This window comes from Geotrypetes seraphini, chromosome 16, assembly GCF_902459505.1.
Source record: "Geotrypetes seraphini chromosome 16, aGeoSer1.1, whole genome shotgun sequence".
NCBI lineage: Eukaryota > Metazoa > Chordata > Amphibia > Gymnophiona > Dermophiidae > Geotrypetes > Geotrypetes seraphini.
Window position 1 is genome coordinate 9,553,637 of NC_047099.1, and position 19,005 is coordinate 9,572,641.

Below are 19,005 nucleotides of genomic sequence, written 5' to 3' on the forward strand. Positions count from 1 at the left end.
CGTCGCTATGGTATGCGCTCAGCTCCCATGATGCTACAGCACCAAAAGTTCTTTCTGCAGCTTGTGTCATAGGAACCACAGAATGAGAATGACTCAGAGATTCTAAGAATTGATAGAAAGAACACAGCTTGCACTTCAAATTCCAGATTCTCTCTGCAGTAACTGTGTGCAAAGGAAAAGTTACAGAACATTTCTCTCTCTGGACTTGTTCACGTTGCAGTTGGCAGCAAAGGCTGAATAAATTCTGAGAATATTAAACTGATTTCAAATCATTATCTGATCAACAGAGAGAGGTCCAGCTAATCTGCTAACTTGTACGTTCACAATTTGCTCCCATATAATGTGGAAGATGAAGATGTTCCACTCTCACTTTCCTCTCTCTTAGTTTTTGTAACTGACAAATCATTAATAACAAAAAGCATGCTAGAGATTCTAAGACTATCTCCTCAATGTGTAGCGGCGGCAAAGAAAACAAACAGGATGTTGGGCATGATAAAGAAGGGAATCACGAGCAGATAGGCGGACGTCATAATGCCGCTTTACAGAGCTATGGTCAGACCACACTTGGAATACTGTATCCAACATTGGTCTCCCTATCTGAAGAAGGATATAACCCTGTTGGAGAGGGTGCAGAGGCGAGCCACGAAGCTAGTAAAAGGCTTTGAGAATTTGAGGTACAATGAACGCCTCGGAAAACTGGGATTATTCACCCTCGAGAAGAGAAGGCTGCGAGGGGATATGATAGAGACTTTCAAAATACTAAAAGGATTCGACAAAATACAGCAAAAAACATCATTATTCACATTGTCAAATGTGACTTGGACAAGGGGTCATGGACTGAAACTGAGGGGCACCAGGCCCAGGACAAATATCAGAAAGTTCTGTTTCTCTCAGCGAGTGGTGGACGCTTGGAATGCTCTCCTGGAGGAGGTTGTGTCGGAGACCACCATTCCAGGATTCCAGGGCAAGTTGGATGCACACCTCCTTGTAAAACATATTGAGGGGTACGGGTAAACAGGGTCTTTAGCAGGGAGCACCGGGACTGGCCTCCGCGTGTGCGGGTCACCGGACAGGATGGACCTAGGGTCTGATCCGGTGAATGGCATTTCTTATGTTCGCCTGTTATATCAGAGGGAAAAAATGAGTCTCACAGATGAGACCTTACCTGGTGGTCTAGCGGTGACACGGGGCAGGAGCGAGCTTCCTAAACTGATGCCCCGTGCAGAGCCGTCATCAAAATGGCTGCCTTGAGTTCCCATTTTGATGACAGCTCTGCACGGGGCAAGAGCATAGGAAGATCGCTCCTGCCCCGCATCACCGCTAGACCACCAGGTAAGGTCCGGGCAGCCTGCAAAAAGAAGAAGAAGAAAAAAAAAAAAAAATCGCGAATAACTGAAGTTGCGAGTAGGGAAGCCGTGAATCCAGAGGGAGAGCTGTAATACTTTAAAGTAGATTAATTATTCCTATCAAGATTTTAGGAAAAATGTATCTATTTGATAAAATTTGTCTGATGTTTTTATCGATTTTGTATTTAATTTCCATGCTACTGATGCATTATCGCTTTTCTTTACTGTAAACCACATAGAACTGAAAGGTATTGCGGTATGAAAATAAAGATTTATTATTATTATTATTCTCCCAGGCCCTGCCCCTCCCTTTTCTGCAATTTTCCAGTCCCCACCCCTTGCCCCTCCCCTAGACCACAAGTATCTTGCCCCTGCAATTCTTCTAGGCCCCACCCATGGCATGTCCTTGTCCCTCTCCCAAGCCTCCCCCCACTTTGTATGTCCTTGCCCCTCTCCCAAATCTATCCCTCACCTGTTTCTGCTCCTCTCCCAGACTGTCCCACATGGAAGCCACGATCTTCGACACTTCTCCAAAGGTAGCATTGGGGTTCTGGCCCTTAATAGCAGCTTGCGTGTCCCGAAAGAAGAGAGCATAAGCTGAGACGGGCTTCTGCGGCTCATTGGGGTCTTTCTTCTTTTTCTTCTTGGGTGCCTTCTGCTTCCTGCCCGTTTCCACTGTCACAACCTTGGGCACCGTTATCTGTGGAGGGGAAGGGAATCACTGGTAAATTTACTGAACTGCAGCAGAAAAGAAAAGGTATCTTCTTCCCCCAGCTGCTCTTCAGATTCAAATCAGAATGGTAGCATCACAGGTGCAAGCTCACGTGCTTTTATCTAAAGGGTTCATCCCCATTTTTGAACCTCCCACTTCCACTATATCCCCATCACAGCACCAGCAGTCTTTAGTGAAAGGGCACAGAGCGTGATGCTCAGATGAACCTACATAGGTATTTCTACAGTGTAACAATCAGATCTTCCTCCTTCTGGTTAGACATAAGTCTCATGAAGCAGAGTCTGTACATGTGCAGTGATGCTACAGGAATCAGAAGGCATAGCAGAAGCACTGGAGGGCTGTGGACATCACCTCTGCAGTAGCCCCAGCAACCAGACAACATGAGGGGCAGCAGGAGGTCAGAGAACGTCTAGGAAATGAGTCTAGCCCTCCAAACACAGTTGTTCTAGGTAGCTAGTTTGAGATACACCATAATGTGGCCAGAGAGCATCATCATGTGGCCTTTATTCTCTGGCTCGCCTTTAATTTAATTTCACTTTTCACATGCTAACAAATGGAGGAGTCCTAATTTAAGTTACAGTACTCAATACAGACACACGTGAGGTGGTCAAATACTGCTCTCCTCCCTTTGCAGTCTCACCTGTCGGAACTCCTCAGCCTCATCCTCGTGCTGTGAACCAGTGGGGGATGGTGTGGTTGAGAGACGGTCCTCCGGCGACTGAACCGGAGGCAGGATGGCCCCAGCCCCCAGACTCAGGCCCAGCTGGGAGCTCAGCTCCGACTGGTCGATAGTAGTTAGCTGCCCATGGGCTAGCAAGTCTGAGGTCAGGCCAGCCATGGAAACATCAATGGTCACGGGGGGGTTGGCACTGTACTGCGTTCCAATAGTGTGCTCCAGTTCCTACAGGAATTAAAGGGGAAGGGGGAGAGGAAAGACCCAGAGATTACAGACCTCTCACACACACTTCCAGGCCATGGGGCTCCCTAATGTACCTCAACAGCAGCCCAAAAAAGGGCCCAAGTTGGGAGTTTCCAACATTACATGACACTTAGAATGAATGGCAAGAGGTTTCCATTCTCTATCCAAGGATTCTCAACCCAGTCGGGTTTTCAGGAAATCCACAATAAATACACCCGAGATAAATTTGAAGGCACTGCCTCCACTGTATGTAAATCTCTCGCATGCATATTCATTGTGGGTCTCCTAAAAACCTGACTGGCCAGGTGTATCCCGAGGACTGGTTGAGAACCGCTGCTCTACATAACCATAAGAAGAGAAAACCCTGCTTAGCGGTCCTGGTGGAAGTCTCTGTGTTGGCATCAAGTGTGTGAACAGGCAATCCAAGAGCCTCAAGCACTGATTGAATAAGACAAGCTTTGTGCAGCTAAGAAACAAATAGGAACCATATAATAGTGAAGCAGAGATATGCATTCTCGATAGGGTAAACATGAGGAAAGAGTGTCTTCCACTCCTCTCCCAAGCCTCACCATGGAGAATCCACTGCTCAGGAGCCCGCCGGCCTGCTCCATCACCTCGTGAGACATGCTGACTGGCAGTTCCAGCGTCTGCACCCCATACTGGGCTGAGAAGCTGCCTTCATGGGTAGGGTCACCCAGGTCATCAAAGTGGCTGACCACATCAGAGACTGCCAACGTGGGATCGGCATCCAGTGAGATGGGTGGGAGCTCGAACTCCTCATCACCTAGGTTTGGGGTGTGAAACGTCTGTGATTTCAAAATAAAAACAAACAAACAAACAAATAGACAAAATCAACCACATGAAAACTTGGAGATGGATGGCACTTCAAGAATTCTATCACCAGTCAGTCACTGCCCCATTCTCCATGGAGATACCATAAACCTATTTATCTCCAGTTTGATCTCCCTTATGCTACAGCTAAGGATCCTCTGTGCCCATCCCAGGGTTTACCTCTCACTTTCCACCATCAAAGATCCTCTGTCCATCCCAAGTTTGACCTCTTACTCTCTACCACCACAAATCCTGTGTGCCCATTCCAGGCTTTACCCCTCACTGCTGGAGAATCATATGGGCCCATTCCAAGCTTCACTTAGCCCATTCCAAGATTCTCTGTGCCTATCCCAGGCTTGACCTCTCATCCCCAACCACTGAGGATCATCTGCACCCATCCTAGGTTTCCCTGAATCCTGTTACTGTCTATTACTACCACTTCCAGTGGAGAACTGTTCCATGTGCCCAATGGTGTAATAAGAGGGGGCAGTCGTCCCCCGGTCACCATCTTAGGCACCCCTCCTTCTCCTCCCCCTGCAGTACCCACGCCCCTTCCCTTCCCCCGTACCTTTTTAACTTCAGCATGAGCAGCTACCAACTTGCTGCACAGGTCGGCTTCAGCGCTCTATCTGACGTCACTTCCAGGACCCGCACCTAGGATGTGACGTCAGAGAGAGCGCTGAAGCTGACACAGGCACGTTGGTGGTTGTTCACGCCGATGATAAAAAGGTACGTGGAAGGGGTGAAAGCACGGAAGGGGGGAGGGGCAGGATAACACTGCTCCGGGCGCCCTTGATAAACCACTGCATGTACCCACCACCTTTTCTCAGGTAATATATTTTCTACTGGTCCCCCTGAGTTTGCCCCTTACAGTCTCACATCATAAGCCCTCACTCTACAACAGCTTCTATACAAAACTCCGGTGTACCTCACACATTCCTTATAAAGCCAGAAAGTAACTCCTCTTAGCACAGAAATGCAGACTCGACGTTTCTCCCATGCTAGCTTTTCAGAAGGGAGATCCTTGTGTGTGAATGAAGCAAAACTGTCACTTATGCAGTGGGCCTGTCAGTGGACTTCCCCTTTGTTCTAAACAAAGCACTTCCTACTACTACAGTACTTACTTATTTCTATAGTGCTGAAAGGCGTATGCAGCACTGTGCATTTAACATTCAATAGATGGTTCCTGCTCTGAAGAGCTTACAATCTAATTTGGACAGACAGACAGGATATCTCAGGGTTGAGGAATGATATAATGGGTACAGGTATCTGACGATGAATGGGAATTATACATGTTGAAGGTTCTTCATTTATCATCCAACCAGGTATAAGTCACTATAAATAAGTTAGTACTGTGACACAAGGATAAATGCAGGTGTCTAAGCAAAGAAAGTTCTCACTCACCTCGGCTCCAGTGAGGAAGGGGTGGCTTGAACCGGTGATGGTCAAGTAATTGTCACTACCCCCAGGGAACTGGAAAAGAAACAAGAGTCAAAACCCCCTAGCTATATAAGCCTTTGCTGCTTAGTGAGCACATGAAATACTTGGTAAGGGCCCTGAACTTTAGAATAATTTACCATCTTACATGCAATTTTAGATGTACCCTCTTTCCCCTCTGGTGGTCTAATAATTTTTTTACTCCCCTTCTGCCGCATACCTCTTATCGCATCCCTGTTGGCCCAGCAGTGTATGGGCAGAAGCAAACTTTCCACGCTCCTGCCCTGCGCCTCTCCTTCTCACCCTTTGATCTTGTGGCCAGCGGCGCACCGGCATGCTTCTCAAGCTCCAGCCTGGCGCCACTTGCTGAATGGCTGCCAGATCGGAGGGTGAGAAGGAGGGGCGCAGTGCAGGAGCACGGAAAGTTTGCTCCTGCCCATACATCGCTGGACCACCAGGGATATGAGAAGAGTTATGCGTGGGGAAGGGGGGTAAAAAATTGTTTGTAGCAGCTGGGACGGGAGGGATTTATATTTTTATAATGTTATGACTTGCCCCCTGTTTTACGAAGTTGCACTAGCAGCTGCTGTGTGGCAACGGCCCCGCCGCCCTTTAAATCTCTATGGGCTTCGGGGTCGTTACCGCAGCCGCTCTTGCGGCTTCATAAAACAGGCCCTTATATTCTAAAACTTTATTATGACTTGCTTGGAACTTGATGGTTAAACAGGCTGTAAGCACTGGAGTTAAACTTAATTACCAGTTATCTCCACAAATACAAAATCAGGACTTGGGTATACTGGCCAGGATAAGGCAGATATCACAAAGATACATTTCAAAATGAAATCCAATACTAATCAAAATACGGTTGTATAACATTTGAATTTGATAGCTAGGATTTTCCATTGAGTGAAAGACTCTGGCCACAGTAAACTCGATTCTGAAAATCTGCGTTTAAGAACAAGAATAAAGCAAAACTTACTTCTAACACTAGTGGTGGGAGAAGGTTTGCCTCCCGCTAGGATTCACATCCATACAAACTTTTTCTATCAGCTGTATTCTGATTTAAACCTGTTTATAAAGTTGACCGATAAGGTGGCCAGAGTTATATCTGACATTTTACACAGATTCCACTTCATGATTAAAACACTGGCATACTTTCTCTTTTCCTTCCAATTCTAGACACTCTATCGCCTAGAAGTGGGGCTAGACATTTTTTTTAAGAAAGTAAATAAATAAATTCTAGGACACAGACTGTAGAAGTCTGTCCAGCATTGGTCTTTTTTTTTTATTCTTTATTCATTTTTTAATCTTACAACAAGTGTACAAATAATAAAACATTTAATACATCACTTGGATTTCTTTCTAGTATAACATCAAATAAATAAATTTATTCCCTTCCCACCCACCCTTTCCTTTAGCATTCAATCAAAAATATACAAATATAAATATTCTTTACTATTGATTAAACCTATAGTAAAACTTTAATTCACCCTCCTCCCCCCATTTGCAAATATACTTTCAATAGAAAATAGTGTCTACTCATTACAGTAAGTTGTCAATGGCCCCCAGATCTTTTTAAATTTATTATAATACCCTTTTTGAATAGCAATTATGCTTTCCATTTTATAAATGTGACAACGAATTCCACCAGAAGGTATAATTTAATCTACTGCAGTTTTTCCAATTACTTGTGATATTTTGAAAGGCAACCCCTTTTTTTGTTAAAAGTAAATAATTTAATTTGATGATTGTTATAAGAGTGATGTTTGATCTTTTTATATATAATTATTCTGTGGAATTCTCAAATATTATATTAAAGTTGGGAATGATAGGAACTTGCTTTTAGAAGGACATGATAATTGGTTATTAACTTATTAAATACTTTTAATTTGATTTATAATTATATGTTATAATTAATTGAAAGGTCTTTGATTTAATTAATGAAATAATATTTAAAGATTACAATTTATATGATGGTTTTATCTTCTACCCTGATCTGTTTAGATATAAGGTATGTAATGAGTTAGAATACTTATCTATTAAACTATTTTATTTGTCAGTTAAGTTAATTCAATTAGCTGTCACCATTGAAAATGACAAAAATCTTTAATTTTTTTAGTATAATTATTTATATGTGCCTGGGGGAGTTTTTTGGGTGTTAAGTCCTGATAAGCGCTTTCAAGTATTCGTATCATTTAGTGGGTTGGGGGGAGGGTAAGGGAATAGGGGTTGGGTGGGGAGAAATATGGATGTGTATGAAAATGGTGTCTGTCTATATTAATTTTAATAATCATAAATATCTATGTTTGATCAAGTGTCTGAGATTTGGAATCTATAATGGAGATTAAAATTTTCTCATTAAACGTCAATTGCCTTAATCATCAAATAAAAAAGAAAAAAATGCTTGCCTTTTTAAAGCAGCAAAATGCTGACATATATTACATACAGGAGACACACCTATCATTAGTGGAGTCAAAAAAGCTCGAAGGGGTTTGGGTAAAACAAAGTTTCATTGCCCCTGCAGTTGGCAAAAAAGCAGGAGTTGCTATACTAGTAAACAAAAAATGTACAGCTAATTTTAAATTAATTGATTTTGATCCCTTGGGAAGATGGGTATATGTGGAAATGAGCATGGGAAATAATACCCTGGAATTGTTTAATGTGTATACGAATCAAATTGAATTTTTTAAGAAATTGCAACAGTTATTACTCCCACTGGCTGCTTCGAATTTAGTAGTGGCAGGAGATTTCAATGCTGTTATGGATACAATAATGGACAAAAAACCAAGTAGGATAATGAAGTCGCTAGGATTAGATAATTTGGTGAATTCTTGTGATTTGAAAAATATATGGCTTCATTTTGATGATCGGAAATTTTCCTTTTGCTCACAAGTTCATAAATCCTTTTCAAGAATAGATTATATTTTTGTCTCGAATCAAATGGTACAACAAGTAACAAAAGCTGCCATAGATCCTATCATTTTATCTGATCATGGTGGAGCATGGATTGAATTTCAATTTAATGAGCAAGATAATAGTAGGTCTGTATGGAGATTCGATAATACATTGATCGCAGATTCAAATTTCCTTGAAGAATTTAAATTAAAAATGATGGAATTTTTTCAATTTAATACTTCAGAAGATATTACCATAGAAACTTTATGGGATGCATTTAAGGCTACTATGAGAGGTAATATTATTTCATATTCAGCTTATATTAGAAAACAAATTAAAAAACAATTTTCTAATTTGGAAAAAGAAATTAAACATTTGGAAACTAAATTAATTGACAAATGGGAGCAAAGTACCCTTTATTAAAAGCAAAAGGTAAATATAATGAGATATCTTCAAAATTGGTAAGGAAAGATTTGTTTTCTCATCAAACTTTGTATTTTGGAAACTCAAATAAGGCAGGAAGACTATTGGCAAATTATCTTAAAGCAAAGAAAAGAAGAACAAAAATTATTGCTATAAAGGATGAGAAAGGAGATACACATACTAGAATTGGAAATATTTTAAATCAATTTCTAAAATTTTATAAAGACCTATATTCTTCTGAGCCTTATGATGATAAAGAAAAAGATGGTTTAGAATTTTTGAATCTAATTGTTGGGCCGAAAATTCCTGAGCATATAAAAAAAAGTTTAGATGAGCCTATATCATTAAAAGAAATAGCGTTGAAGTCTCTTAGAGTTGGATCCATTCCAGGTGGTGATGGTTTTACTGTTGAATTTTACAAATCATTTCAAAATACCCTATTTATTAAATTTATATCAGTATCAACTAACTAAAGGTTGCATCACAGGTACTATGGCAGAATCATTAACAATAGTTTTACCAAAGCCAAATAAAGATTCAACTTTGGTTTCAAACTACAGGCCTATTTCACTAATTAATGTAGATGGAAAACTTTTAGCTAAAACATTGGCTTTACGGTTGGCTAAGGCTCTCCCTTTTATCATTCATATGCACCAAACTGGATTCGTTGCAAAGAAGCATTCCTCTAGTAATACAAGTTGGCTTTTCATATGTTAAATTTAACAAAAGCCATGAATGAACCAGCTTTCTCTGTGTCCTTGGATGCAGAGAAAGCTTTTGATCGGGTGGAATGGACCTTTATGTATCAAGCTCTAGAATGGTTTGGTATAGGGTCTGGATTTATACAAATGATTCAATCATTGTATAACTCCTCAACTGCAAGATTGTATATTAATAATAATTTATCAGAGTGTTTTAACTTGCGGAGGGGGGTTAGACAAGGCTGTCCATTAACTCTTTTGCTTTTTGATATTGTATTAGTACCCTTGTTATTAGCTATTCAACAAGCAAAGGGGATACAGGGTATTCTTCGAACAGACTGGGAATACAAAGTCTCTGCCTATGCAGATGATATACTGTTTTATTTGAGGAATCCAGAAACTTCCATTCCATGCTTGCTTGAATTGATAGAGAAATTTGGAAAATTTTCAGGATATAAGATCAATTGGAGTAAATCAGAAATTCTGCCACTTAATGTGCATTGTACTATTAAAGGATTATTTGACTCATTTTCCTTTGTATGGAAAGAAGATGGATTAAAATATTTAGGTATTTGGATTAAAAATATTTGGTTCTATTTTAATACCTTTCAAGTGTTTGAACATTTGAATCATATTCCTCTTGTCCCTTCTTTCCTCTAGGGCAATGTTTCTCAACTTCTTCAAGCCAAGTACCCCCTAAGCCTAACAAATACCAACAGAATACCCCCGCCCAAACTCCGCCCCAGATCCCACCACCATAGTAATAGTACTAATTGTAGCGCAATTTCTTCCATCCAATTTTCATATACACACAATATAATCTTATTAATATAAAATAGTAACCATATGATACGATTGGTACATCAATGAGAACAAAAAGTCAGATTTCATCAAACAACAATGTTAAAGAAAAAGGGGGGTGGAAGGGAATAAATTTATTTATTTGATGTTATACTAGAAAGAAATTCAAGTGATGTATTTAATTTTAAATGTTTTATTATTTGTACACTTGTAAGATTAAAAAATGAATAAAGAATAAAAAATAAAAAATAAAATAAAATAAAATCGTCTGGAAGCATTGGATTATTGCAGATATACGGACTTTAGATGATGTTATTTCAAATGGTAAACTGCTTGATTTTTCACAGTTGCAGCAAAAATATGGTCTTAATAAAACACAAAGTTTTAAATGATTGCAACTGAAGCAGGCTATTCAGGAGGGGTTCCCTGAATGGAAAGATCTTAGTAATCAATATAGTCTGGAATTCTTATGCTTTCAGGCGGATTTCTTGGGACACCAAGCCGCACAGTGGTATAAATTGATAACAGGATTTATAAATAAAAAACCAAAGACTGGCCTCAAAGACAGCTCTAAGTGTAATAGATGCTGGCATTATAAATTTGAAGCAGGGACTCTAGATCATTTACTTTTCTATTGTCCCTTTATCATGGCCTTTAGGAAATCAATTTGATCCCAAATTAATTGTTTATTGGAGAATCATGTAGCATTATCATACGATACGATTCTACTCGGTATGTCAATGAGAACAAGGAGTCAGATTTCATCAAACAATAAACTTTTATTGATAATGACAGGTCAACATATCACAAGTAATTGAAAAAACTGCAGTAGTTTAAATTATAACTTCTGGTGGAATTCGTTATGTCACATTTATAAAATGGAAAGCATAATTGCTATTCAAAAAGGGAATTATAATAAATTTAAGAAGATCAGGGGTCCACTGACAGCTTATTGTAATGAATAGATACCATAGATCTCTTGTCTGGGGGGTGGGCTAGTGAACCATAGAGGCCCATAAGCCACTGTAACCACTGCATTCATGGTGAAAAATGTGCACCCACCAAAACCCTACTGTACTGCCATATAGGTGCCACCAGCAGCCATAAGGGCTATTGGGATAGTAGACAGGTAGGTATAGTAGGTTTTGGGGTGGCTCACCATGACCTATAAGGAAGTTGTGGTGCGATGTTTATGTGGCACCCTTTTTGTGAAGTTCATAGCAATGCCCTGTAAGGTGACCCACTACTCTGTTGCCATGTCTGGGTGGCCAGTCTATCATTTTGCTGGTCCCTCCCATGACTAAAAGGTCTTTTTCAAGGCATTTTAGGCTTGGACGAATTTTTGGACGAGAAGGAACTTTGGACGACTTAGGCCCAAAACGGACCTAGCCTTTTTTTTTTTTATTATGCCACTCATATTGTCTAAGTTTAATGTAACGCATCTTGTACTACAATTGGAAGCATAAGCTAAATACAGAAATCTATTCCATTGGATGCTGAACAAGATCTTTGTCTGAGATTAGGATGCTGCTTAGTTCAATGGGCCATGAAGAGCGCAAATGCCAGTCTGGTTCGACGCAATGGTCCACGACAGTGCACAGCAGTAGGACACTAAAACGAAATAGCCTAAGTTTAATCTAACAATCCCAATGGGAGAGTCCTGGGAACAGAAAGCAAGGGACAGGCACATGGAGCCTCATAGGAAGATGAGAAGATAGTGGATGCTGGGGATAGGACATTTGGCCTTTATCTGCCATCATGTTTCTAACCTCTGGATGCCTACTATGATTGCTGATTTTTAGCAGTATCAACTGGCAAAAACGCCATTAATTTAGGTCCTACCCAAAGACCTAGAAATAGGGTATAAACCCTCCCCCCCCTTTTACTAAACTGCGATAGAAGTTATTAGCACAGTTCCTGACACCCATAGGAACTCTATGAGCATTGGGAGTAGTGCCGGAGTATTCAGCACGGCGCCCTGCACTAATAATCGCTATCGCGGTTTAGTAAAAGGGTGGGAAATTGAGATTGTGGGGAGCTAGGATAATATTAGGAAATTCTTTTTCACGGAAGGTGGTGGATGCCTGGAATGCCTCCCGAGAAAGGTGGTGGAAAGAAAAATAGTAATGAAATTCAAAGAAGAATGGGTTAAACACAGAGGATCTCTAATTAGAAAATAAATGTCATAATTTGAAGAACTAAGGTCGATACTGGACAGACTCGCACAGTCTGTCCCCCGTATATGGCAATTTAATATAGGATGGGCTAGTGAGCTTTTTCTGAAATACTGCCTGCATATGGAAAAGGAGAGCAAAGAGTGAAAAACACAGAGGACTTTAATAGATGGCTCAGAGCCTGGTGTCATCAAGAAGGCTTCAGGTACATAGGAGGATGGGGAAATACATGGAAGGACAAGAAGCTATATTGCACTGATGGGCTACATATTACTACAGCAGGAAAAAGAAACCTTGCAGAGAAATTTAGACAATATGTTTCAAGGCATTTAAACTAGAAGGTGGGGGTGGTGTATGTACGAAGGACAATTATAGAGACCACCCCCTGCAAAAGAAAAGATGTGATAGTAGTAAAGGCTGCAACATAAGCAATATCAGCAACTCATTTCTTAGTATTGCAACGGAAAGTGAAACGACACAAAAATCTATACGAAAAAAGAGATTATCGCTGAAAAATAGCTGGAAAGCGATGACCACAAATGCTCGCAGTCTAAGCAACAAAGTTCATGATCTGCAAGCCCTGATATTAGAGGCAGATCTAGATATTGTTGCTATCACAGAGACATGGTTCAGTGAATCACATGGATGGGATGCAAACATACCGGGATATAATCTTTTTAGGAAGGACAGAGATGGTCATAAAGGTGGAGGAGTAGCTCTCTATGTAAAGATCAATATCCAAGCGACCGAAATGCAAGGGACCTGGGGAGAGGAAGAAGCGATATGGATTGCTCTGAAAAGAGAAGATGGATCTTCTATCTACGTGGGTGTAGTCTACAGACCTCCGACTCAATCGCAGCAAATTGATAAGGATCTGATTGTGGATATCCAAAAGTTTGGAAGGAAGAGGAGGTTCTGCTGTTGGGAGATTTCAACCTGCCGGATGCGGACTGGAATGTTCCGTCTGCGGAATCAGAAAGAAGTAGGGAGATTGTGGATGCCTTTCAAGAGGCTCTGCTCAGACAAATGGTGACGGAACCCACAAGGGAAAAAGCGATATTGGATCTGGTCCTCACAAATGGAGAGAGTATCTCTAATGTTCGAGTGGGTGCTCACCTGGGTAGTAGCGATCATCAAACGGTTTGGTTTGATATAACGGCTAAAGTGGAGAGCGGCCGCACGATACTTAAAGTCCTAGATTTCAAACGTACGGACTTTAATGCAATGGGAAAGTACCTGAAGAAAGAGCTGTTAGGATGGGAGGACATAAGAGAAGTGGAAAGACAGTGGTCTAAGCTGAAAGGAGCAATAAAAATGGCTACGGACCTTTATGTGAAGAAAATCAATAAAAACAAGAGAAAAAGGAAGCCGATATGGTTCTCCAACCTAGTGGCTGAGAAAATAAAGGCGAAAGAGTTGGCGTTCGTGAAATATAAAAAAAACCCAAGAAGAGAAGAGCAGAAAGGACTACAGGGTGAAATTGAAAGAAGCCAAGAGAGAAATACGTTTGGCGAAGGCACAGGCGGAAGAACAAATGGCTAAAAATGTAAAAAAGGGAGATAAAAATTTTTTCAGATATATTAGTGAAAGGAGGAAGATAAAAAATGGAATTGCTAGGCTAAAAGATGCTGGGAACAAATATGTGGAGAGTGATGAGGAGAAAGCAAATGTGCTAAACAAATACTTCTGTTCTGTGTTCACAGAAGAAAATCCTGGAGAAGGACCGAGATTGTCCGGCAAAGTTACACGAGAAAATGGAGTAGATTCTGCGCCGTTCACGGAGGAGGGTGTTTATGAGCAACTTGAAAAACTGAAGGTGGACAAAGCGATGGGACCAGACGGGATCCATCCCAGGATACTAAGGGAACTCAGAGAGGTTCTGGCGAGTCCTATTAAAGACTTGTTCAACAAATCTCTGGAGACGGGAGTGATTCCTGGGGATTGGAGGAGAGCGGATGTGGTCCCTATTCATAAAAGTGGTCACAAGGATGAAGCAGGAAACTACAGGCCGGTGAGCCTCACTTCAGTTGTTGGAAAAATAATGGAAGTGTTGCTGAAAGAAAGGATAGTATATTTTCTTGAATCTAATGGGTTACAGGATCCGAGGCAACATGGCTTTACAAAAGGTAAATCGTGCCAAACGAACCTGATTGAATTTTTTGATTGGGTGACCAGAGAGCTGGATCGAGGACATATGCTAGATGTAATTTACTTGGATTTCAGCAAAGCCTTTGATACAGTTCCTCATAGGAGGCTGTTGAACAAACTTGAAGGGCTGAAGTTAGGACCCAAAGTGGTGAACTGGGTCAGAAACTGGCTGTCGGACAGACGCCAGAGGGTGGTGGTTAATGGAAGTCGCTCGAAGGAAGGAAAGGTGACTAGTGGAGTCCCTCAGGGTTCGGTGCTGGGGCCAATCCTGTTCAATATGTATGTAAGAGACATTGCTGAAGGGTTAGAAGGAAAAGTGTGCCTTTTTGCAGATGATACCAAGATTTGTAACAGAGTAGACACCGTAGAGGGAGTGGAAAATATGAAAAAGGATCTGCAAAAGTTAGAGGAATGGTCTAATGCCTGGCAACTAAAATTCAATGCAAAGAAATGCAGAGTAATGCATTTGGGGATTAATAATAGGAAGGAACCGTATATGCTGGGAGGAGAGAAGCTGATATGCACGGACGGGGAGAGGGACCTTGGGGTGATAGTGTCCGAAGATCTAAAGGCGAAAAAACAGTGTGACAAGGCAGTGGCTGCTGCCAGAAGGATTCTGGGCTGTATAAAGAGAGGCGTAGTCAGTAGAAGGAAGAAGGTGTTGATGCCCCTGTACAGGTCATTGGTGAGGCCCCACTTGGAGTATTGTGTTCAGTTTTGGAGACCTTATCTGGCGAAAGACGTAAGAAGACTTGAGGCGGTCCAGAGGAGGGCGACGAAAATGATAGGAGGCTTGCGCCAGAAGACGTATGAGGAGAGACTGGAAGCCCTGAATATGTATACCCTAGAGGAAAGGAGAGACAGGGGAGATATGATTCAGACGTTCAAATACTTAAAGGGTATTAACGTAGAACAAAATCTTTTCCAGAGAAAGGAAAATGGTAAAACCAGAGGACATAATTTGAGGTTGAGGGGTGGTAGATTCAGGGGCAATGTTAGGAAATTCTACTTTACGGAAAGGGTGGTGGATGCCTGGAATGCGCTCCCGAGAGAGGTGGTGGAGAGTAAAACTGTGACTGAGTTCAAAGAAGCGTGGGATGAACACAGAAGATTTAGAATCAGAAAATAATATTAAAGATTGAACTAGGCCAGTTACTGGGCAGACTTGTACGGTCTGTGTCTGTGCATGGCCGTTTGGAGGAGGATGGGCAGGGGAGGGCTTCAATGGCTGGGAGGGTGTAGATGGGCTGGAGTAAGTCTTAACAGAGATTTCGGCAGTTGGAACCCAAGCACAGTACCGGGAAAAGCTTTGGATTCTCGCCCAGAAATAGCTAAGAAGAAAAAAAAAAAAAATTTAAATTGAATCAGGTTGGGCAGACTGGATGGACCATTCGGGTCTTTATCTGCCGTCATCTACTATGTTACTATGTTACTATGATGGGAACTCCAGTAACTTGGAACATGAGGACATTTCTGGGCAGACTTTATGGTATGTATCCACAAAGATGTCAACTCCAGTAGCTAGAACTTAAGAACAGTAGCAAGTGGATTTTACAGTCTATGGCCCAGAAATATCAAAGAAAAAGACAATTTAATTTAGCCATGAATTTATTATGCATGTAACTAATGGACAGATTGGATGGACTGTTCAAATCTTTATCTGCTGTCATATATTATGTTATGTAATGAAAAGTATGCTGTCCAATATGGGAGGCAGCAACAAAATCTCCCCCCCAAAATGATGAAATTGAACTCTCTAAAATACCTAGAAACATTACATTTAAATGCTACAATCAGTATTGCTTCAAGGGCTTCAACTACAATTACTACTGCCATATTTTTATCTCCAAAAGTCTTACTCCAATTCGTAAAGGCTTTTTTTTTCAGGTAATAATCCCCAGTGGCAAGAAGAGCAAAAACAACATTGGAAGAAAAGGACCAATGTTCCACAAAATTTCAGGTGAAAGCAACAAGTGAACAGCAGATCCTGGATGTACAGGAGATTTCAGGTACAAATGTTTATTGTTCTCCAAATATCATTTGGTAAATTCACAAAACAAAATTTGCTTGTATACATAAAATCTGCATTGAAACTATAACAATGACTGCATCAAATGTTGTTAGCTCATGGGATATCCTGCGACAACGAGACCCTACACGGGTCGTGTTTCAGCAGTATTTTGCCTTCCTCAGGGGTCCAATGGTGACATAAGAATAGACATCAACACACATAATAAATGATTAAGAAGAGATAAAAGTAAATGATGAAACCACAGCTTGAAAGAATGCAAAAGATGAAATGATGAATGAAAGAATAAAAGAGTAATGCTTATTCCTAGCATAGAATCTGCTACTTGGGACCTGGGTTGGCGACTAATAATAAAAAGAGGATACTGGGCTTAATGGACCTTTGGTCTGTCCCAGTATGGCAGCTTTTATCTATAATAGTAAAACCCTAGAGCGCGCATGCGCTCTTGAAACTTCGTGAGGCCTGGCGCCGTGAGGTGTGCCTCCGTGCCAAATTCGATTTTCTAACACAGAGGCAGGCCAGAACACGGAACAACTGTGCCGCCTCACTGCTGCCGCTGATTTGGAGGAGGGGGGCACAGGCGCACCTGTCAGCATCTTCCCTCTTGCCTGCTCACCCGCCCACCGCAGCTCCTCTCTCCAACGGGCCAGGGACCATGGGCGGGTGGCCTGCAGACAGGAGGTTGCCGAAATGCACCAAGCCGAGGGGGAACGGCAAGCGACGGCGAGGAGGGAGTAGGAGCAGGCCACATAGGCTGTCGGTGCCTGCAGGCCACAGCGGCTTCAAGCGGATGTCGGTGGAGGGCAGAGTTGTCGGTGTCAGCTGCAGGCGGAAGTCGGTGGAGGTAAGGATTGCTGCTGGACATGGGAAGAGGTGCTGATGGACAGGGGGTGGGGAGGGGCAAAAAAAGGAAGGGAGGCCTACTGCTGGACAGGGGGAACAGAAAAGAGGCACTTCTGGACAGGGGAAGAGGTGCTGATGGACCGGGGGGAGGGGACAAAAAAAGGAAGGGAGGCCTACTGCTGGACAGGGGGAGTAGAAAAGAGGTGCTGATGGACAGGGGGGAGTTAAAACAAAGGGAGAAGGGCTGCTGCTGGATAAGGGGAGCAGTGAAGGGGGGGGGGGGGTGGACTTAGGGGAAGAAAAAGAAAGGGAGAATGGACAGGGGGAGCAGGCAAGGGGTGGTGGTGGACAGCCGAGGAAAAAGAAAGACAGAAAGAAAAAAATACAGAAATAGATTAAGGAGAGAGAGAGAAAGAAAGAAATACAGACACACACACACATATATTCAAAAAATGTATACAGATGGCTTAACCCTAACCTGGACCCCCCTCAGCGCAGCTCCCCCTTCACCAGTTCCCTTCTCTTCAAAGCCTCAAGCATGTCAACTGCCTCCCCAACTGTATATATACTGGATCTGCACTATTTCCTATTTGTACAGCATCTTGAAATATACAGCACCAGTATTCTTGTAACTTCATCTGGAAATATCCAGAATTATCTTTGTAATTAACTGCAAGGTTGAGGCGGAATAGAAATCAGTAATGTAATGTAATATTCTAGCACCCGTTAATGTAACGGGCTTAAAGACTAGTGTTCTTATAAAAGAATAATGAACAAATAAAAGAGTGATGAAAAATAAATGGAATGAGAGTGATGTGCATATATGTGTGAATTCACGCCAACACTCATTCCTTTATTTGTTCGTTACTCTCTGGCTTGTGCAGTCGCTGCGGGGGTGGCTCGCCTGTCCCACTCCTAATGAAAACGGGACATTTTGGTGTCCCGAAGCTGTGCGTGGGGACAACGGGACAGGCGAGCTAAGAACGGGCCGGCCCCATTCAAAACGGGACATAGCCATGAGCTAAGAGCATTTGATGCAATCACTGTTATTCCAATACAGATTTTCTGCTTTGGTTCATGAAGTTGGAGAACAATAAACATTTGCACCTAAAATCTAGAGTCCATCCATAATCCGACAGTTTTAACTCCAGGACTTCGGGTGCTAGCAGCACAAAATATGAGCAGCTTTCTTGCACGTTTGGATTCTATCTTTTTAGGGTCAACTTGCCCAACAAGGGATCGCTCCAGGTCTTGTTCTTGGCAGATGCTGGGGGGAAAAAAACGGGAAACAACAGGAGGGCCGGAAACGAGCCCTGAAGAAAGAGGACCCCCTCCTCCCTCGAAAGAGATCAAAGGGGAGCCCCTATTCCAGTCCCGAACGGCAAGGGGGGACGAGGGGCGCATAAGGGCCGCGTAGGGGAGAAACGGAGCCGCTCTTATTTTTCTATATTTTACCTCCATCGCCGCCGCGTCCTCTTCTCGCCACCGACCGCCGCTTCCTGACACCACCAACATGGCCGCCGCTCCCGGCCGGAAGCGAAGACAGACAACTTCCGGGGAGGGAAAGAGGGAAGTTCGGAGGGGCACGGTAAGTAGTAGAGGGAGAGGAGAAACATTAGGCAACCCGAAGGGGCGGGGAATGGAAGGGAAGGGGCGCACGCGCCACGGGATCTGGTGGTTTTGTACGTGTCTCAAGCGCTCGTGTTGCATTAAAGTTATTAACAA

The 19,005-nt window shown here is 42.3% G+C and overlaps 1 protein-coding gene across 1 annotated transcript in view; it reads right to left on the minus strand.

Moving 5' to 3' along the window:
• The window catches only part of TOX4 (TOX high mobility group box family member 4), a 39,857-nt gene extending 20,920 nt beyond the window's left edge, over positions 1-18,937 (minus strand). Inside the window, exons 1-5 of the mRNA XM_033925290.1 lie at positions 18,736-18,937; positions 5,234-5,302; positions 3,568-3,804; positions 2,720-2,980; positions 1,819-2,046 (exon numbers count right to left, since the gene is read on the minus strand). Of these exons, the coding sequence (XP_033781181.1) occupies positions 1,819-2,046; positions 2,720-2,980; positions 3,568-3,804; positions 5,234-5,302; positions 18,736-18,795 (855 nt within the window). The 5' untranslated portion in view covers positions 18,796-18,937. The remainder of the gene's footprint in view (positions 1-1,818; positions 2,047-2,719; positions 2,981-3,567; positions 3,805-5,233; positions 5,303-18,735) is intronic.
• Between the last annotated feature and the right edge of the window lie 68 nt (positions 18,938-19,005).